This window comes from Cololabis saira, chromosome 11 (assembly GCF_033807715.1).
Source record: "Cololabis saira isolate AMF1-May2022 chromosome 11, fColSai1.1, whole genome shotgun sequence".
NCBI classification, from domain to species: Eukaryota; Metazoa; Chordata; class Actinopteri; order Beloniformes; family Belonidae; genus Cololabis; species Cololabis saira.
Genome location: NC_084597.1, coordinates 40,298,449 through 40,321,335, shown reverse-complemented (window position 1 = coordinate 40,321,335; position 22,887 = coordinate 40,298,449). Strand labels below are relative to the sequence as shown.

General features: G+C 36.7%; 1 protein-coding gene across 1 annotated transcript in view; it reads right to left on the bottom strand.

Moving 5' to 3' along the window:
• Positions 1-22,887, bottom strand: part of LOC133455453 (ephrin-A5b-like) — a 113,991-nt gene that overhangs the window by 10,959 nt on the left and 80,145 nt on the right. Inside the window, exon 2 of the mRNA XM_061734509.1 lies at positions 6,471-6,763. Coding sequence (XP_061590493.1) covers positions 6,471-6,763 — 293 coding nt within the window. The remainder of the gene's footprint in view (positions 1-6,470; positions 6,764-22,887) is intronic.

The following is a 22,887-nucleotide window of genomic DNA, read 5'->3' as shown; positions in this document are numbered from 1 at the left end:
AAAGAAAGAAAGAAAGAAATAAATGAGCCTGAAAGAAAGAAAGAAGAAAGAAAGAAAGAAGGAAAGAAAGAAAGAAAGAAGAAAGAAATGAGCCTGAAAGAAAGAAAGAAAGAAAGAAAGAAAGAAATGAGCCTGAAAGAAAGAAAGAAGAAAGAAAGAAAGAAGGAAAGAAAGAAAGAAAGAAGAAAGAAATGAGCCTGAAAGAAAGAAAGAAAGAAAGAAAGAAAGAAAGAAAGAAATGAGCCTGAAAGAAAGAAAGAAAGAAAGAAAGAAAGAAAGAAAGAAAGAAATGAGCCTGAAAGAAAGAAAGAAAGAAAGAAAGAAAGAAAGAAAGAAAGAAAGAAAGAAAGAAGAAAGAAATGAGCCTGAAAGAAAGAAAGAAGAAAGAAAGAAAGAAGGAAAGAAAGAAAGAAAGAAGAAAGAAATGAGCCTGAAAGAAAGAAAGAAAGAAAGAAAGAAAGAAAGAAAGAAAGAAAGAAAGAAAGAAAGAAAGAAAGAAAGAAAGAAAGAAAGAAAGAAAGAAAGAAAGAAAGAAAGAAAGAAAGAAGAAAGAAATGAGCCTGAAAGAAAGAAAGAAGAAAGAAAGAAAGAAGGAAAGAAAGAAAGAAAGAAGAAAGAAATGAGCCTGAAAGAAAGAAAGAAAGAAAGAAAGAAAGAAAGAAAGAAATGAGCCTGAAAGAAAGAAAGAAAGAAAGAAAGAAAGAAAGAAAGAAAGAAATGAGCCTGAAAGAAAGAAAGAAAGAAAGAAAGAAAGAAAGAAAGAAAGAAAGAAAGAAAGAAGAAAGAAATGAGCCTGAAAGAAAGAAAGAAAGAAAGAAAGAAAGAAAGAAAGAAAGAAAGAAAGAAAGAAAGAAAGAAAGAAAGAAATGAGCCTGAAAGAAAGAAAGAAGAAAGAAAGAAAGAAGGAAAGAAAGAAAGAAAGAAGAAAGAAATGAGCCTGAAAGAAAGAAAGAAAGAAAGAAAGAAAGAAAGAAAGAAAGAAAGAAAGAAAGAAAGAAAGAAAGAAAGAAAGAAAGAAAGAAAGAAAGAAAGAAAGAAAGAAAGAAAGAAAGAAAGAAGAAAGAAATGAGCCTGAAAGAAAGAAAGAAGAAAGAAAGAAAGAAGGAAAGAAAGAAAGAAAGAAGAAAGAAATGAGCCTGAAAGAAAGAAAGAAAGAAAGAAAGAAAGAAAGAAAGAAATGAGCCTGAAAGAAAGAAAGAAAGAAAGAAAGAAAGAAAGAAAGAAAGAAAGAAATGAGCCTGAAAGAAAGAAAGAAAGAAAGAAAGAAAGAAAGAAAGAAAGAAAGAAAGAAAGAAAGAAAGAAAGAAAGAAAGAAGAAAGAAATGAGCCTGAAAGAAAGAAAGAAAGAAAGAAAGAAAGAAAGAAAGAAAGAAAGAAAGAAAGAAAGAAAGAAAGAAGAAAGAAATGAGCCTGAAAGAAAGAAAGAAAGAAAGAAAGAAAGAAAGAAAGAAAGAAAGAAAGAAAGAAAGAAAGAAAGAAAGAAAGAAAGAAAGAAAGAAAGAAAGAAAGAAAGAAATGAGCCTGAAAGAAAGAAAGAAAGAAAGAAATGAGCCTGAAAGAAAGAAAGAAGGAAAGAAAGAAATGAGCCTGAAAGAAAGAAAGAAAGAAAGAAATGAGCCTGAAAGAAAGAAAGAAGAAAGAAAGAAAGAAAGAAAGAAAGAAAGAAAGAAATGAGCCTGAAAGAAAGAAAGAAGAAAGAAAGAAAGAAAGAAGAAAGAAATGAGCCTGAAAGAAAGAAAGAAAGAAAGAAAAAGAAAGAAAGAAAGAAAGAAAGAAAGAAAGAAAGAAAGAAAGAAAGAAAGAAAGAAAGAAAGAAATGAGCCTGAAAGAAAGAAAGAAAGAAAGAAAGAAAAAAAGAAAGAAAGAAAGAAAGAAGGAAAGAAAGAAATGAGCCTGAAAGAAAGAAAGAAAGAAAGAAAGAAAGAAAGAAAGAAAGAAAGAAAGAAAGGAGCCTGAAAGAAAGAAAGAAAGAAAGAAAGAAAGAAAGAAAGAAAGAAAGAAAGAAAGAAAGAAAGAAAGAAAGAAAGAAAGAAAGAAAGAAAGAAAGATTCCCGTTGATGACACTTTTTGTATTGGTATTTTTTTTATCGTTATTGGGATAAATGCCAGAAATTATCGTGATAAATTGTTTCGTCCATACCGCCCATCCCTAGATCACAGATTGAAAAACAGGTTGGGATGTGAGGCCAGTCTTTGAGGTGAATGAGACAGATCCTGATATAAACACGATGGCATCGGAGATTTTTCTTGCGATGATTGAGTCATCTTGGGGAACAAAGCCTTTTGTCTTGGCCTTATCTGTGAGTTCATAAGGAGAACTGTGGGAGCACTGTGCTACACGGGTTCATGTCATTATCGATGCAGATCTGTGCTGACTGTACAGACCGGGACCTGGCCGTTTGAAGCACAGGGGGTTTACACGGAGACAGTCATCTCTTTCACACTGGGAGAGCCAGACTTTCAACTGTCTCCTCTGAAAATTGGATTTCTATCCCCTGAGATTAGGATCAGGCTTCCCCTGTTCCACTGTGGCTCTGTTAGAAAAACACGAGGCCGAGAGGAATCCACAGTACAGACCCCGTCATCATCTCGGTGACCTTTGACCTTTTAGAGACCAGTTGCAATACTGATGCCAGAACAGGGCAGCGTTCCCCAAGGTGTCAGTCTGTCTGCCAGACAGACGAGCAGACCCACATCCAGCTGCAGGTGTCAGGGCCCTCCCCTCCACTCCACGCCTGGGGCAAAGGACAGTCGTCACACCAGAGGACAAAAGAGTGTCTGTCTTCACCAAGACAAGCTGACATGAGACCCCTGCAAGAAGTCATTTGCATCTCTGCTTTGGACTGTCGAGCCATATCATATGTAGAGTCGGTGATCAGTATTCTACGACGGAGTATTAGGGCCAAACTAAGACAAAAAAAAAAATTGGAAATTACGAGAATAAAGTTGTAAAATTACAAGAATAAAGTCATAATATTACGAGAATAAAGTCGTAAAATTACGAGAATAAACAGAGGATCTTTGGAATAAAGTCGTAAAATTACGAGAATAAAGTCGTAAAATTACTAGAATAAAGTCGTAGCCTAATGTTGCGAGAATAAAGTCGTAATATTATGAGAATAAAGTCGTAATATTACGAGAATAAAGTCATAGCCTAATGTTGCGAGAATAAAGTCGTAATATTATGAGAATAAAGTCGTAATATTACAAGAATAAAGTCGTAAAATTAAGAGAATAAAGTCGTAAAATTACAAGATTAAAGTCATATTGTTGCGAGAATAAAGTCGTAATATAATTAAGCTATGACTTTATTCTCGTAATTTTACGACTTTATTCTCATAATTTTTACGACCTTATTCTCGTAATTTCCCATTTCTTTTGTCTTAGTTTGGCCCTAATACTCCGTCGTAGTATTCACTCTGAACTGTTGTTCAGTTTTGTTAAAAACCGACAGCATGGAATTTGAGATTAATAAAACACACACTTAAAAAAAATACGAGGATCAGTTTAAATTTCTAAGCTCTGAGAAAGTCAAAGTTCTAAGTTACGGGATTCCCAAGATTTATTTTTTTTAATTGTTAGGATTATGTGTACATTGTTCCATTTAAAGTGTAAATTACATGTTATTCTTATTTATTAGGAGGTAGTGCCGCCAAGCTTTACACGTATCCAAAAAATGTGATTAAGCTAAACATAACTTTAGAAGCCTGATGAAACACAAAAGCCTCACTTATCACCACTTCTGTAGAAAATTATCGATGAGTTACGTGTCATGTTTGTGGGAAAAAAGTCAATCATGAGGAAGAAATTACATAGAATGATAACTTTCACTCCAGCCAGTTCTCTGGGCCGTTTTAGTTTCTTTAACTGCCGGCTAGTCGTTCCCTATTCTCCCACAACCTCCACTCTTTTAGCCAAAGAAGCAGATGATTTCCATGATTTCTTTTTCTTAAGTTTCAGAAAACAAAACTTTACCGGGGCTATCAGCTCTGACTACAGATCTGAATGAAATGTTATCTCTAAAAAAAATTGCATTTCTGGAGATTTTTCTGCCTTTTATCATTGTATCAAGCGCTCAGATTTCTCCCCATAAAAGCCACAATAAGAACGTTGTGCACAAGTTGTGAATCTGAATTAGCTCAAATTGGCCGCATGGAAGTGGCTCTTTGCCTTTGATTCTCGTCACTCAGTCAGGAACCAAATTAAGCAGAGTTGGTAAATATTTTTTTTTTGTTTTATTTTATTGTGGCAGAACTATCAGTAAACCACAGTTTCCTTTAGAGCTGGGTATCGATTCAAATGTCAAGAATCGATTCGACTCCGATTCTTAAGATTCAGAATCGATTATCACCATTTGATTCGATCCGATCCGATTCAATATTGATTTGGGTTAGTGTTGCCTGGATTAAATGACTGTAAAATAACTATTGAAATAATAATTTCACAATAATTATTGTGACATAACTAAGAAATAAATAACTCAAATAGGCATTTCAATATCCATTTAAAGTGCAAAAAAAGAAAGAAGTTGCAACAGCTCAAGCAGAAAACAAATTATTTTAGCTTGTCTGATTTATTCTGTCACCAGACACAGCTGGACATGAAGCAGCCGGCATTTTTCAGGTATTTCATGACAAACCGTGTCCGATAACAAAGAAACCAAACAAGCTATAGTAAATATAGATAATATGAACTTCATTGAACTAATATAACATTTAGAAATGTAAGCTGAAATGTCCAGCATTTTCTCTAAAGAAAAGTTCATTTAGTTCAGGAGTTTTCAAAACTACTGGGATTAAAGTTCACCAGGCAAAAATGTAATGATGAAAAAAAAAATATATATATATATATATTTTTTATATATATTTTTTTAATATATTTTTTAATATATTTTTTATTTTTATATTTAAAAAAAATATATATATATTTATTTTTTATTTAAAAAAAAAATCGATCTTTAGACATACAAATCGATTTTTAGGGATTAATATGAGAATCGATTTAGAATCAGAAAATCGATTTTTTCAACACAGGCCTAGTTTCCTTAGTTGAAGATAAACTCACAGCAGGACAGTTTTAATGACCTAATGATCCTGCATGCTTTCTAATCGTCAAAGATCTTTACTGTAGTTTAAACATGCTATGTTAGTCACATTCATAATTTGTATATTATATGTTTTTACTTTAAAATGTCTTTATTTCAAATGGCACTGAACAGCCAACAGACACCAAAGCTTTAAAGCTGATCAAATAAGACATAACCTCTCTTAACACACCTTGTCTGAGTCTGGAGGAAAGACTGAACTACCACAGGAAGGGATGAATGGGAAAAGGAAAAATGTCTGCTTTTTTTATGGGTCTGCTATCTTTCTTTTTGTCTTTGTTGTGGTGCCAGACTACTGCTGACTCTCCTACTCTGTTATTACTGGTTCTCGTTAATACCCTTGAAGTTCCTGCCTGACCTCAGGTGTCAGCTGAATACCTCAAATCTACTGTGTCTTATTTAGTCCATCTCTTCTGCCCCTGCAGGGCACCGACTTCACTTATGAAAACATGATTTCCCAGCTGCTTGTTTTGCCAACTCTTCTCACGAGGAGGAAAAAGCCGAGCTCAGCCAGTCGACGACTAAGATGCACTTCATGAGAGACCTCACCAGTGGAAATGCTTCGCTCCCTCTGGCTTGTGTTTTAGTTTGGCCCACATTCCAAGGTCTTGCAAAATAAAATCTTGCTGAAGAAATATCCCAACACGATATCAAGCCTCTGATGTAAGATGCCATATAGTGAGCATGCACAACTGGAAACGCGGGCTGTTTTCAGTAATGACTGTAAAACGGGATTTTTCGGTGTCATAGTGCAGAAGCCAGTTTTTTTTTCTTTTTTTAAAATAAGTTCCAGTTCTTACACTTTTGTTGAAAAATTGCAGTTACAAACATTATTCTTTGTTTATTTATTTATATATATATTTTTTCTTTTCTTTTTCACTTATTTTATTTTGCATGTACCATAATCATGTACTGGCAGCACTTTAATATTTACCTATTTATTATTATTTATCATGTACCACAGCAGGTACAAAATAGCACTACAGCACTTTAGTTCTCAAACCATTAATTTCCCCAGCACTGTTTTTATCGTCATTGACCTCTATTGTGAATGCATAAGCTATGTTATGTGTGCTTTATTGCTTTTTTTTTTTTTTGTGATTGTTATTATTGTTGTTTGTATGATTTTTGCTGATTACATCTGGCAGGGGGACCACCGATGTAAACCAGCCTATGGCTGCAATCTGGGTGCATCTACATTTTTTTTTTCTTTAAAAAATGCTGATTGATGTACATTGTCCCTTACCAAATAAATAAATTGAAATTGAAATTAATGTAAAAAATGATACAATCCAGCAATACACACAAAACAACCAATAGTTTCAGAGCCACGTGGTGTTTGATGGAGTGTGGAGTGAAAACTCACAGATATAATAATACTCTCTGCCGGGGCGAAACTCAAAGCCTAAGGAAAAGGGAGTGAAGAGCTGGAACTTCTCCGAGAACTTGAGTGGTCCGTTTGGTGACAGAGGCCTGTTGCACTCCCAGCGCTTGAAGCCCTTGGCGGTGTGATCGCAGGAGCTGTAGCCATCGTAGTTCACCATGTAGAGGATGTAGCGCTCAGCCCGTTCATCAGAGACTGGGCCGATGTAGTGCGGACAGTAAACGTCAAGGTAGTCGTTGATGCAGACGTCGATGTGGTAATCTCCCCGATAAAATCTGGAGGGATGACAAGAGGGACCAAAACATGAATACAGCGCATCGAGGATGTTTTGCATCAAGATAGTTGTTTCAAATAAAAGAAAATAAACACAATCTCAGGGGAATATGCAATTTTAAAAAACAGCATGTACGAACAAACATCAAAACCCATTGTGTATCAGTGAAAGGAGTTAATCTGTGGAACAACTGCAAAGATGAAATGAAATCATGTAATTCACCAAGTAAATTTAAACAAATCTTTAAAATCAATACTCTTAATGGATACACAACGGAAATGGACACATGAACTGACAGCCAGTGACCAAAGTGCCTCGCTCAGCTGAACCACTTTTTCTTTTCTTTTATGCTTTTCTTTTAGAAGTTCTGTGAAATGAAGAAATTGTAAAAACAGAACATTAGAAGGGGTAGGACTAGAAAAGTTTTTGAAACTTCATCCTACACCCTTTCAAACAGGAAATATTTATTTACATATAGATTTGTCTCTTTAATTTGCTTTGTTTTGCTTATTTTTTTTTTTTTTTTTTTCGGTATATGTATTTATTTATTTATTTGTTTGCACTTACAAACATACAAGCATCGAAAAAAGAACAGAAAAAAAACAAAGATAAAATGTGCAGGAAAGATCATGAAGCCTGACGGGCTTATAATATTCTAATAATTTTTTTTTTGTTTTAGCCTGTTTGAATAAATAATGAAACAAATAACGAAATGAAGATACAGAAAGATTTTACGTTTTGAGAGAGTGGTAAAATAACTGGATTTTTTTTTCTTTTTTTGCAATTGAATTCTTTAAATATTATTGAAGTAATTTACCTCTAGTATGATCTTTCTTTTTTTCTTTTTATGTCAGCTTAACTAACAGCTCTGTAAAGTGTTTTGTTTTTGAGTTGTGAGTGTCACAGTGGTAGAAATGCATCTGAAAATGCACAGAAGGATTCAATCCATATACTACGGAAGAGTATTAGGGCCACTTAAAAAAAAAAAAAAAAATTCTGAGAAAAAAGTCAGAATTCTGACTTTAATCTCAGAATTCTGAGAAAAAAGTCAGAATTCTGGGCCACTTAAAAAAAAATAAAAATAATTCTGAGAAAAAAGTCAGAATTCTGACTTTATTCTCAGAATTCTGACTTTAATCTCAGAATTCTGAGAAAAAAGTCAGAATTCTGACTTTAATCTCAGAATTCTGAGAAAAAAGTCAGAATTCTGAGAAAAAAGTCAGAATTCTGAGATTAAAGTCAGAATTCTGAGAAAAAAGTCAGAATTCTGACTTTTTTCTCAGAATTCTGAGATTAAAGTCAGAATTCTGACTTTTTTCTCAGAAGAAAAAAAAAAAAAAAAAAAAAAAAGTCAGAATTCTGAGAAAAAAGTCAGAATTCTGACTTTAATCTCAGAATTCTGACTTTAATCTCAGAATTCTGAGAAAAAAGTCAGAATTCTGACTTTAATCTCAGAATTCTGAGAAAAAAGTCAGAATTCTGACTTTAATCTCAGAACCGAACCGATTTCAGTCAGTGTGACACAGTTACTGCAGAAGACAAGACTGCAGAAGGCAAGACTGAAAATGTCTGACGTTGATGATTTCCTCCGAGACAGAGGGGTCTCCGAAGACAATATATCATTGCTGGCAGAGCAAAAGGTAGGTAAAACAGATATTTACTTGTTCGTGTGTGATTTTTGTACATTTAAAAGTGTGAAGCAACTTCTCTGATTAAGCTAGCTTGCATGCTATCATGAGTTTTACATTCATGACTGTAATGATAATAACCCAACGAGCGGACCTCCGACCCGTTTGTCGGCTGATTGCAATATATATATATATTACAACCACATTGTTATGTCCTCACTGTTTGTCTTCATAGAGTTATACAGAGTCCGTTACTGTAGTGGTCTGTAGTTAAAGTGTCTGAGAGAAACCCCGGAGAAAACAGTAGGTGTTACGTTATTGCGTATTTAAATGTATTTTATCACACACACTGCCTTATTAAATAAAGCCAACAAATGAATGAACTTGCAAGATCTTATGAACGAGCGCGAGAGTTCTGATTATTCATAACGTAAAGTGAACTGCTGGTGGTCTTTGTTTGCTGATGGGTCAAATCCCAGTTCAGTGTAATATCAAAAGAGACTCGATAGATTTGCAACACGGTTATTTTGAATTAAGGTGCTCTAGACTTTATTCATTTCAGATCCGTGCATCATTTACCTGGAAAATTACAAAGTAATACGTTTAGAATTTTACCTATTGTGGTGAAAGTATAACCAAGACAAAAGATCAGCCTAGTTCTCTTCTTTGTATGATATTTCTGGAATTTTATATAATAATTACTATTATGCAGACCAGAGGGCATTCTTTTAGGACTACTGCATACACAAGTTTATAGGTGAAAATACAAGGATAACAGATTAGGTCACACAAAGTTTTAAGTAATTTAAACATCAAGTTATACAACCATATGCCTTTTTTTCTTTTTAGAAATATTTCAAAAGGAAAACAAAAGTGCGCGTGTGTGTTTAAAAAAAAAAAAATCCAACTTATTAATATTGAGATCATGCAGAATAAGATGTTTTCCTGATCCACGAGCAAGCCAACCAGTACCTGAAATAGGGATTTTCTGGGAATAACACGTTTATATTTGTGTATATACATACACCGCTCTTTTTTTTTTAGTAAACACTTTATTTCAGACCCTTTACTTTAATTTGAGATTATATCACAAATTTGTCCTTAACTGAAAATCAATGTCTTTGTTTTGTCTTTGTGCAGATCGACAGCAGTGTTATACTCTTGATGGATGATGCAGCCCTGGCGAACTATATCCCTTCCTATGGAGATAGAATTGCCCTCTTGAACTTCTGCATAGTTGTCCTTTCAAATTAATTAAATTTAGTGACACTGGTTTTGCCGTTCAACATGCCTCCCGTGCCAGAGTTGGATGACTTAATCAAATTTTACTTTAGGCTTTCATTTAGTAACAAAGAAATACTTGCCATTTTAGCGCAAAACAGTCAGATAGTAATAAGCATCCGGACTTTAAAGAGAATCTGTAAAAGACTTGGACTGTTTCGAAGGAAAAATCAGTCAGATTTGGATGAAGTTCTGGCTTTTGTCCAGAATGAGATCATGACACATGGACAGATGCAGGGTTATCGTTGGCTACATCTTCGTGCGGTTCAACGTGGATTTGTTGTGTCACAAGAAACTGTAAGACGCATCATTAAGCTGGTTGACCCGCAAGGTGTGGAATTAAGACGAGCAAGACGCTTGAGGAGACGTCAGTACAACTGCAGAGGACCAAATGCACTCTGGCACATGGACGGCTATGATAAATTAAAACCTTATGGCATTGCAATTCATGGCTGTATAGATGGCTATAGCCGATATGTGTTATGGATGGAGGCTTATACCACAAACAGTGACCCCAAAGTCATTGCTGGGTATTTTATCAGAACAGTCTCTAACATAGGTGGATGCCCTGAGAAGATTCGAGCAGACAGAGGCACAGAAAATGTCTATGTAAGAGACATGCAGATATTTTTACGGAGGAACCACCCAGACAGCTTTGCAGGCGAGAGAAGTTTCCTTTATGGAAGAAGCACAGCCAATCAGCGGATTGAGGGGTGGTGGAGTACTCTTCGCAAACAGAGTGCACAGTTCTGGATGAACATGTTCCAAACATTCCAGGATGATGGTCACTTTACAGGAGACTTTTTGGACAAAAGTCTCATCCAGTTCTGTTTTCTAAATCTTGTTCAGGTAAAAATCTTTCGAATCACTCTGAAAAGAATCAATCATAAATGTATTAAAAATACTGCTAGTTTTTCCTTGAGCACAAGTGTTCTAAAATGTACAATTCACATTAGTAGAAGCTCCATTTTACATCATGTCAGGAAATTGTTTTTCTTTTTGAAAAAGTTTAAATTTTGTACCTTCATAACTAGTAAAGGAAATTCAAAATAAAATGAAAACAATACTTCAAAAATAGGATCCAATTTTGGTAGTTTACTGACATTTTCTTCAGTTCTGATTTTAAGAACCAATGATTTTCATTGCACTGTTCTAAAAATAAAAGCACATCTCTTTTTTAACCAGTGCCAAGCAAAATTCTGGACCAGAGGCAGAGCTGAATTGGTCTTATTTTTCCTATTTCCAAAACACATAAACTGACCCCTAATATTACTAGGTATTCTGCAAGCAAAAAGCCCCAATTTATTTATCCATTGATGTTATACATCTAAATGTTCAACTTGCTTTCTGAAACAAACAAAAACAAACAAAAAATTAAAGGCAATGCCAATTTTTTGGTTAGCTATCTCAATTAATCATATTTAACAAATCTTAGTTTTATGATATCAAAAAATATTAAATGTACTAATTTTTTAAAAGTCTACGCTATCCCCTTTTTATATCACACTGACTTTAGTATTAGAGTGTGCAGGGTGTGCATGATTTAGGAAGATTTTAATGAACTTACAGGTCTTTCATGTCTTCAGCTTTATCTAAGGTGGTGCACACATGTCAAGGTGGCTGCCTTGACAATAAAGTGCCGTGGGAAACACTGTTAGTAATCAATATTTACAATGCTTCTTTCTGTGTAGGACGAACTTGATGAAGTTGTCAACACATGGAACGCACACAGGATCAGACCAAGGAGTGGTGGTGCTGTGTCGGGCCGGCCAGTTGTGATGTACTCATTCCCAGAGCTCCATGATGCTGAGGATCGACAAAAACCTATTTCTATAGAGGAAGTCACTTTGTGTGCAGAAGAGTGTACTCCCAAGGGACAGTTTCCATGTGATGAAACTATTTTTGAACTGTGCTGTTTACTGATGGAAGAGAATGGATGGGAGGCTCCAGGTGATCCTTTTGCTGCAGCAGATCTGTACATCAGGTTAAGAGAGGAAATACTTAAAATTATTTAATGTCATCTGATCAAAAATAAACTATATTGGAAGCAAGTGCTTGACGTTCATGTTTGTTTTTCTGTAATCTTTTCACTAATTTGAAGTAGCCTGATGAACATAAAATCAAGATGACCAGAATACACATTTGGTAGAAGAATCAACATTTTACTGAAAATTGAAGTTTATAATATTTTAACATTTTCCAACAGTTCAAATGATTTAAAATGACAATATGGCCTACAAATAACTCAATAAAAGCTTGTGGATTGTGATAAAGCTGCCTTCAGAGTAAAATGAAAGAAATCAAAATCAAACAACTGGCCAAGATAATGGCAAATGAACATGGCTGTCATTCAGTTAAACAGAAACAAGTGGTGTCACAAAAAATAATTAGACACATCATAAAACTTTCACAAGATGTGGATTTAAAAGGATAGTTTGGAGTTTTGGAGATTAGGTTGTATGAAATATATGGCAGTAGTATAGTGGACGCAAAGGTGTCACAAAGTTTAACAAATCTCCTGCGCCCGAGTTATTGCATCTTGCTGAAAAAATAGTACAGAAGATAAGAGGGGGACATGAAACCAAGCAAAACTTGTTTTGACCTCATCATGTAGGGAGCATGAATTGTTGCTTTTTGTGTTCCCTCATGATGGGGTCATAATACCAACAGGTTTTGCTCTACAAAGAAGCATGCAAGTGTTGCATTACACTATGTTAACATTTAAACAACAGTCCTCACATATGTCAGAACCTTGGTTTCATGTTCCCCTCTTATCTTCTGTACTATTTTTTTCAGTAAGTAACATGCAATAACTCAGAGCAGGAGGTTTTGTTAAATGATGTGACACCTTTGCATCCACTATACTACTGCCATATATTTTATATAACTTAATGTCCAAAATTCCAAACTATCCCTTTAACATGAGTAAGATATTTTTTTCTACTTTTTTTTGTTGTGTCTAGATGCTGGTTAACAAGATATATTTGATTGTGGCATTATGACATGTAAGAATGCATCACAGTAGTTTCATTAGTTACCAAAAACAAGTCAGAACACTAAACACATTTAATACTTTCCATCAGTAACTGGGGAATTATATTTTAACTTTACCCATAAAAATCTGCAACAGGGTACGATGTAAAATTCTCCAAGGATTGAAGAATGCAAAAATAATTTGTGTAGATAAGATGAGAAAATAAGAAAACAAAGGTAGATTGAAAACCAATAACAAGTGTTGATCAAAAGCAAACAACCAAATTCTAATTTTGTCACTTATCAGTTTTACGCTGACCTTTTTTGTGGTATTTCTTCAGGAAGAATTGAGCCAACTGTTCAAGGCTCTAATTTATCTGCCAATAGATTCAAGTTACTGCATGGATGCGGGATTTACTACACTTTTAGTTAATGCAATGGTAATTTGGAACAACTTTCCATGTGGATGCTGCACAATTTTGCAAATTAAAATCATATTCACAAAGGTTGATTTTGTGCAGCTAGATAACTGGAATCAATAGAATGTATTCCTCAACATCCTCTACAATTCTTCAAAATGACTTAATATGCAACATAATATTTGTGGAAGATTGTTACGGTATGAGTTGTGGTAGTCTAAACAATGTCCATTACCCAGACATTACTTTCAAGAACAGCGTTGAATTCTAAACGGAAATCTGGGAAGTTTTCATAGCTTTCAGCAATATGCAGAGTCTTTCCACATGTGTGTCCTATTGGTCTTCTTGTGAACTCCGACATTTGTTCAAACTCCACATAGATGCTGTCTGTCACAATGAGATCAGATCCTGTGCAGAACCTCAAAAACTTCTGAAGTTTGATTTCATCCAGCTCCCTGATGAATCTTTTCAGGTGATTCGCCACTTCCTTTTGTTTTGGAGTTATATCTTCACTAAACTTAAGCAGTTGGCAGACCTTCTTTGTAGTTGGTTGCAAATCAGACAGCAACTTTGTCAGATGATCTGGAGTGATGGAGAGATGATTCATGGTAATTTCCCTCCAGGAGTTAATAACAAACATTGGTTTTTGGACAAGCTCTTTGTGTGCGATTTCATCCAGGATCGTTGTAAGACTCTCAGCTGTGATTCTCTTTCTGCAGCCGTATCCATCAAGAATTTCCAGAAGATCATCATGATCCACTTTTGAGAAATCCATCATTGCTTGCTTCAAAACCTCACATTCCTGGCTGCTCACAAACTGCAGGAAATGTGCTTTAGGATCACTGTAGATGCAACTGAAAAGCACCTGCTCAAGGAAGGGCAGAGCAAGTTTGTTTGGCAAATACTGACAGTCGAGGTAACCTTTCAAAAGCACTCTGCCAATTGCCTTCCACTTTTCTGCAGAAAAATCATGGCGAATGAAAGGCACTTTGACTGTTGCACCAAGTGTGCATCTCTCATAGAATTCCTGCCAGAAACAGCTGAGAACATCTCTTAGTACTCCAGATCCACTGCCTGCTTCTTCCATGTTGTCTGGAAGTATGCGTTTCACATTCAGTGCTTTGTACAAAATCTCTGCATCAGAGAAGGCAGTTATCATGTCTTGGAAAGTGTCCCCATGATGAATAGTTATTGTTATCACATCATCTGGGTGAGCTGGACTGACAGGAATAACAAAATCCTCAAAGAACAGCGTGTCGTCTGTGTCTTCTTCCACGCCGTAAACCGGGCCAAAGGTTATAGTTCCAGAATCAATAGATGTTTCTGGAGAAGGCTGGAGCTGATCTGTGCCATTTGTGACATCTCCTGTTTGTCGTTCTGCGACACTGACTTCACTGCCACTGGTTGCAGAAACAAGGATCACATCAGTGGCATTTTCATTCATTTCTTTGTGCTTGGTTGCAATGTAAAATCGCAACATTGTCATCTTTGCAGCTTCATACATGGTGCCTATAGTCAGGCATGTCTCACCTGTAAGGCAGTTCTGTTTAAAATCCCACACCTCAAACTCAAAATCAGATACTGATCCTTTGGGAGAGGTTCCATCAGGAAAAAAAAGGTTCTTCCCCTCTTCAAGTATATCTTCTCTTTCAGCATCAATTGACAGTTTGATTTTTCTGGTGCCACCACCCTGCTTTGCCCTGACTTGTTTGGTCAATTTTCCATCATTGTGAATCCATCCTATCTCCACATTTCTTACCGACTTTAGCTTTTTTGAATGTGTACTTGTTGAATGTGTACTTGTGTCTCTGTTTGATGTATCTTCTGTGGAACTGTCCTTTTTGAGCTTCAATTTCTCACGAAGTTTATCTAAAAGCCCTTGCTTTCGTTTTGACAGAGGTTTTTTACTCTTGCAGAAGTTCAAGAGGGCAATTCTATCTCCATAGGAAGGGATATAGTTCGCCAGGGCTGCATCATCCATCAAGAGTATAACACTGCTGTCGATCTGCACAAAGACAAAACAAAGACATTGATTTTCAGTTAAGGACAAATTTGTGATATAATCTCAAATTAAAGTAAAGGGTCTGAAATAAAGTGTTTACTAAAAAAAAGAGCGGTGTATGTATATACACAAATATATACGTGTTATTCCCAGAAAATCCCTATTTCAGGTACTGGTTGGCTTGCTCGTGGATCAGGAAAACATCTTATTCTGCGTGATCTCAATATTAATAAGTTGGATTTTTTTTTTTTAAACACACATGCACTTTCGTTTTCCTTTTGAAATATTTCTAAAAAGAAAAAAAGGCATATGTTTGTATAACTTGATATTTAAATTACTTAAAACTTTGTGTGACCTAATCTGTTATCCTTGTATTTTCACCTATAAACTTGTGTATGCAGTAGTCCTAAAAGAATGCCCTCTGGTCTGCATAATAGTAATTATTATATAAAATTCCAGAAATATCATACAAAGAAGAGAACTAGGCTGATCTTTTGTCTTGGTTATACTTTCACCACAATAGGTAAAATTCTAAACGTATTACTTTGTAATTTTCCAGGTAAATGATGCACGGATCTGAAATGAATAAAGTCTAGAGCACCTTAATTCAAAATAACCGTGTTGCAAATCTATCGAGTCTCTTTTGATATTACACTGAACTGGGATTTGACCCATCAGCAAACAAAGACCACCAGCAGTTCACTTTACGTTATGAATAATCAGAACTCTCGCGCTCGTTCATAAGATCTTGCAAGTTCATTCATTTGTTGGCTTTATTTAATAAGGCAGTGTGTGTGATAAAATACATTTAAATACGCAATAACGTAACACCTACTGTTTTCTCCGGGGTTTCTCTCAGACACTTTAACTACAGACCACTACAGTAACAGACTCTGTATAACTCTATGAAGACAAACAGTGAGGACATAACAATGTGGTTGTAATATATATATATATTGCAATCAGCCGACAAACGGGTCGGAGGTCCGCTCGTTGGGTTATTATCATTACAGTCATGAATGTAAAACTCATGATAGCATGCAAGCTAGCTTAATCAGAGAAGTTGCTTCACACTTTTAAATGTACAAAAATCACACACGAACAAGTAAATATCTGTTTTACCTACCTTTTGCTCTGCCAGCAATGATATATTGTCTTCGGAGACCCCTCTGTCTCGGAGGAAATCATCAACGTCAGACATTTTCAGTCTTGCCTTCTGCAGTCTTGTCTTCTGCAGTAACTGTGTCACACTGACTGAAATCGGTTCGGTTCTGAGATTAAAGTCAGAATTCTGACTTTTTTCTCAGAATTCTGAGATTAAAGTCAGAATTCTGACTTTTTTCTCAGAATTCTGAGATTAAAGTCAGAATTCTGAGATTAAAGTCAGAATTCTGACTTTTTTCTCAGAATTCTGACTTTTTTTTTTTTTTTTTTTTTTTCTTCTGAGAAAAAAGTCAGAATTCTGACTTTAATCTCAGAATTCTGAGAAAAAAGTCAGAATTCTGACTTTTTTCTCAGAATTCTGACTTTAATCTCAGAATTCTGACTTTTTTCTCAGAATTCTGACTTTTTTCTCAGAATTCTGAGATTAAAGTCAGAATTCTGACTTTTTTCTCAGAATTCTGAGATTAAAGTCAGAATTCTGAGAATAAAGTCAGAATTCTGACTTTTTTCTCGGAATTATTTTTATTTTTTTTTAAGTGGCCCAGAATTCTGACTTTTTTCTCAGAATTCTGAGATTAAAGTCAGAATTCTGACTTTTTTCTCAGAATTTTTTTTTTTTTTTTTAAGTGGCCCTAATACTCTTCCGTAATATACACAGCGCAGGTTTCAAAATTAAATTAAAAGGAGTTTAAGGAAAAATAAATATTGGGTTTCCACAACTTAATTCTATTATAGAGGATTTTTTTTGGTATTTTAATAAAAAAGAATATATGATGTGGTCACTGATCTATTGATTAATTTCTTTATTGAAGTCACTCTGAGCATAAATGCCACATTTGTGGACCCCTGTCTCTTGTTGTTTCCACCATTCGCTTTTCACATCCCCCAAAAGCCCTGCTTTGCGAAAGGGCACACAAGGAGCAGCTGCTTAAGGAGGAAGACGCTTGGTGATTTGTAAGGGGAGTCTCTCGTCGTCGTGTTCGCGATGAAAATGTTTGCTGAAGAGTTATGAATCTCCGAAACCTGAGGACGTAAGATAGTAATTTGAGAATCTCAGCCGCAGCTGAGCAAAAAAGTTACCACGAATGCTTGAAAAATGAGGCTGGACTGAGAAACATGGACCCATTTGTGCTCCCTTTGCATTAACAGGGTCTCATCGTGTCCGACTCAATCATCCAGAGTATCTTGTGAGACTCTAGTCCCCCCTGCAACCCACCCGTCCCGGCAGATACCTCTCATGATGCATGCTGCTCAGTCCTAAGCCATAAATCAATGTTGGTGTTCAGCTGCGATGACTTATGCCGGTGGTGAAATTAAAGTCCCTCAGCGTTACAGGGCTAATCCCCTGGTTAGCATGTGCCTTTAGCAGCTTTAAGAGGATCCCTCTGTAGAAAGAGATTTTCATTAACCAAATATGACAACTTGATGTAAGAGCGCTTTGTGGAATCTGCGAGTCTTGGGAAAATGGGGCCTCTTCTTCTCACCTCGCTTTGATACAGACACCGAGACTTTCATTTCGGTGTTTACTGTAAACTGAGTGGACAAGAGACAGGGGGAAAAGGTGCGACTACAAGATATGCCAGGTACTCATTCCTGAGGAGAGATTGGAAACTCCTATTGCCATAGGTGTTGTATAAGGTTGCATTTCAGAAGCTTTTTGCAGAGACAGATTGATGCTTGGACAGCGGCTGGTTGTGTCTCTGCAGCTGCTAATGGCCCCATGGTACAGTATCACTGACACAGTGTGGATGTCTTCAATACTCCACCTCTGTCCTCTGACACAGTGAGGCCTCTCGGAGAAGAATGAAGCAGAGACCGTGCTGGAGCATGCAGAAAACTGATGATCCGATAACGCTGAACTCACTCGAGCACCGCGGGAGGGGTTCAACCCTGGTTTTGCACTGAGGCCTCACCGGCCACAGATGAGCTAACATGCCTACTGCTGCCACTCGACAAAAGATCAGGACCAACAATCAGCTTATCTACAGCCAGGTGAGATGGGGAAACAAGAGAAACACAGCTGCTACTGCTGCTGCTGACGTGCACGTGCTCAGAAGGCATGCTCTTCCCAGCCTGTTGGGGGTATCAGGTTGTCATTACACAAATTGTAAATGTGCTGCAGGATTAGCGGCCATCCTGGTGGGTTTGCAAAGAGCCACAAATGTGTGGATGTGTGTGCATGCATGCATGTACGAAAGCAGGGTGTGTGAGTGTATCTCAATTCAAATCTTTTTCTCTCTCTAATTATAGTCTGGTAAAATGTGAAACCATAACCCTGGTGTTCTCTCTTTTCCCCCCTCCAGCACCAGCTGAGCGCCCTGGCTCCAAGAAGGCACAACATAGCCTCCTTTTGCCTTAGGTTCATGGTAGCTTGTTGATATTATGACTAGCACGGATCAGCCGGCTCCACGGTGTCATATCCTCAGTTAGAGGTATTGTGGGTGAGCCCGTCTCTGTGCCTTCACAAAATAGTTAGCTTCAGTTTTTTTAAGTGTTGATACTAGGGATGGGCGGTATGGACTAAAAAATGTATCACGATAATTTCTGGCATTTATCCCGATGACGATAAAAAAAATACCAATTCAACTCCACCTTTGTAACTATAAATCTATCACCACATTCAGTCTTTGGAGCCCCCAAAACACTGCTCTAAAAGAATAATAAATGCTACTAAACTACACCAATTAAATTGAATTAATAAAAAACAATTAAATGAGTTACACCTGTACTGCAAAACTGGAATGACTCAGATCCGCCATAAAAACCTCATGTTACACAAAAACCTCATCAACGGGAATTTATCTATTCTTTCTTTCTTTCTTTCTTTCTTTCTTTCTTTCTTTCTTTCTTTCTTTCTTTCTTTCTTTCTTTCTTTCTTTCTTTCTTTCTTTCTTTCTTTCTTTCTTTCTTTCTTTCTTTCTTTCTTTCTTTCTTTCTTTCTTTCTTTCTTTCTTTCTTTCTTTCTTTCTGGCTCATTTCTTTCTTTCTGGCTCATTTCCTTCCTTCCTTCCTTCCTTCCTTCCTTCCTTCCTTCCTTCCTTCCTTCCTCCCTCCCTCCCTCCCTCCCTCCCTCCCTCCCTCCCTTCCTTCCTTCCTTCCTTCCTTCCTTCCTTCCTTCTTTTCTTCCTCCCTTCCTTCCTTCCTTCCTTCCTTCCTTCCTTCCTTCCTTCCTTCCTTCCTTCCTTCCTTCCTTCTTTTCTTCCTTCCTTCCTTCCTTCCTTCCTTCCTTCCTTCCTTCCTTCCTTCCTTCCTTCCTTCCTTCCTTCCTTCCTTCCTTCTTTTCTTCCTCCCTTCCTTCCTTCCTTCCTTCCTTCCTTCCTTTCTTCCTCCCTTCCTTCCTTCCTTCCTTCCTTCCTTCCTTCCTTCCTTCCTTCCTTCCTTCCTTCCTTCCTTCCTTCCTTCCTTCCTTCTTTTCTTCCTCCCTTCCTTCCTTCCTTCCTTCCTTCCTTCCTTCCTTCCTTCCTTCCTTCCTTCCTTCCTTCCTTCCTTCCTTCCTTCCTTCCTTCACGTACGTTGTGCGTGGATTTAACACAGAACCATAAATCAGATTTACACAAAAACGTCATCAACGGGAATTTAGCGTTTTTACTGCGAGATGATAAATTCTTATCGTGGGGAATTTTTTTGACGGTTTATCGTGAACGGTAAAATATCACCCATTCCTAGTTGATACCCGTCAATCAAAAGTGCCCCAGGAGAACCCCCTTAAGATCGTCCAGGATTAAGAAGATCCTTGTCTTTGTTAGAGAAAGGTGGAAATAGTGTGTAAAAGTCACGATGACCTTGCTCAGACAATGAGTTTTTGTCCCAAGATACATCCATATTGTGTCTGGAGCGGTAGCTCTGTTAAGTAGCACAAACAATCATCTCAAAACTAGTCTCTGATGACTGATTAGACTCCCCTTCTGCACTTAAACTAGAAATTAAAGCCCGCTGTCATCACTTGGTCAATGTTTCAGTGCAGGAAAATCAATACAATAACTCCAAAGCTGTTCACTCAGCATGTTCAGTACAGTTCATGTTCTCATTTGTAAACATGCTGTGAGAAACTGGAAATATTTTCTAAGAAGGCTAAATGCTTATAGACTTTTTTAGGTAGTGGCTCTTTATCTGCAGCCAATTTTTTCTTACGGACTTAATTTTACTCGAGTGGAGACAAATTTAATTATCAACATCTCAGAATCGGCACATAAAACCACTATTGCATGCACCACAGGATACCCTTGTGATTAAATAAAAAAAGAAACGATATAAGACATCAGAAAATAGAAAAATAGACTTCGACGTAAGGAATAAAAATGAAGCTTTACTTTTAAAGTGTTGATGAGTTGCATTTCCACGTGGGATCATATTGGATTGGCTGACATGATCCCGTCTACCTCTATAACCATAACAGATCAATGTAAATTACTACAGGCACTACAGAGTACGAGGTCATCTGGATTTATCTGTTTGCAGCTAATGAAGCAAAATATGTCACCAGGGCAACCCAATGAATAGAGGAGGCTATGGAGCCAAATCAAGGCCAAACGTTTTGCTAACTTGAAAATAAAATTTGAACCTGAAAATTCTTTTTTTACAGTTTCAATTTATTTTTTTTCAGTATCAGATCTTTTTTTCAGTTTCAGAACTTTTTATTTCAGTTTCAAATCTTTTTTCAGTTTCAGATCTTTTTTTTTTCATTTTCAGATCTTTTTTTTCAGTTTCAAATCTTTTTTCAGTTTCAGATCTTTTTTTTTTTCATTTTCACATCTTTTTTTTTCAGTTTCAAATCTTTTTTTTTCAGTTTCAATTTTTTTTTTTTCAGTTTCTGACTTTTGGCCCCGATGTGGCGTAGGGGGCGTGGCATCAACGGAGAGGTGCGTGGCATCATGAGTGACAGCATAACGGAGAAGGCGGGGGACGTTCCTCAGTGATGTTGCCTTCAGGAAACGTAGGTTGCCGAAGTTATCAGTAGAAGTATGATTCAACACTGTATATACACCATATTCACGTGATTGGCGGTGGAAAAAACTGATACTAATGACACATTTCTGTTTAAAAAGCTGTTTTAGACCATAGAAACTGAAAAAAAGATTTGAAACTGAAATAAAAAGTTCTGAAACTGAAAAAAAGATCTGATACTGAAAAAAAAAAAAAATTGAAACTGTAAAAAAGAATTTTCAGGTTCAAATTTTATTTTCAAATTAGCAAAACTTTTGGCCTTGATTTGGCTCCATAGGAGGCGGGGTGTAATATTGAAAATAAAAAAAGAAACAATTCAAACATTCCTCAGCACCTTTACATGCACATGTTTGTGGGGGGAAGAGAGTGCATTTGCATGTAACAGATGTTAATTAGTGTGACTTTCAGCTATTTATCTAATTCAACATGCGTGGTGGAGCATCAGGTGGGGATTTACTTGGACACCCTGATGCCCTGGATTACCAATGTGCCCAGAAGCATGATGCTTGCCTGCCTCTCTGCAGATATCTCTTTTCTTTTTTTGGAATGTTTATCTTTTCTATCCCTCGATGGCCAAAGTGTTAGTCACGAGATATGGGATCGTGAGGTCAAGATCCCCCCAAATTGCGACAGACGGGCTTGCATGGATGGAAGGTGTTTACAGCACGAGACAGTGGAATGAAAAGTGAGAGTTGCAAAAAAAAACGCACACAGACGATCCAGATGTTTGCCAGATGGAGGCTATAAGGAGATTTTTGAGTGGCACAAGTGAAATATTGAAAAGAAACAGAGCCATAAACGCTCAGCCTGACTCAAGATGTAAAGAAACAGATGACATTTCTGCATTCTCTGGCCTATCCTTTCGTCGTTTAACTAAGCAAAGATTTTTCTCCCGCTGATCTTTAATCTGATCTGTTCTCTCTGAGACAATGATAGCATCCGTCATCGCTCTGCTGCGGGCCGTGTTGCAGGAATGAAGCGTCGATTCACTTGCCACCGCCGCCACCGTCTTCCAAGCGTGTCCACAATTTTCAGCTTCGGGGTTTCTTCATTTTCATTACGGCCAAGATTTATTCATCTGTTTTTCTAAATGGCTTTTTTGTTACAGGCGATTTAATGAATCATTAAGCCCTTCGCGGAGCTGATCAAGGCACTTTTAACATTTGTGTTTCCCTTTTTCCTGTTCTTTTGAGCAGCAGGAGGTGAGGAAAGCCGATGGAGGGTTTAGGGTTTTTGACAGCAGGGGGCAGAGAGAATGATCACAAAAAGAAGAAAGAGAAATTGAAATAATAATCACGGTTCAACAGTTCAGTATCACTTATGAATGTATCATAACGAGCCATGGGCAAAGTAAAAGCAGTCAAATCCTAAAGCCAGTTGTCTTGGGGATTAATGATCCCTGATTGGATGAAATGCTCACAGCCAGTAAGAAGAGCTAATCAATGAATCAGTAACCGGAGCTCTTAACAAAGCACACATTTAAGGATAATCCCTCTTTTCAGTCAGCTTCCCTACTTGTTTGCTTTCTTTAGCCCCATCTGTTGTGTTTGTGTTATTCTGTGGTTGGGTCCAGGTAAGGAATGGCCGAGAGAAACTGGCACAGAGGGAGGTCAGGGAGGGAAGGGGGAGCAGATCGAGTGGAAATACAAACATTACTTTAAAAAATATATTAGGACGTTCACATTTTACTTCATATTTCATCAGCCGTTTCATT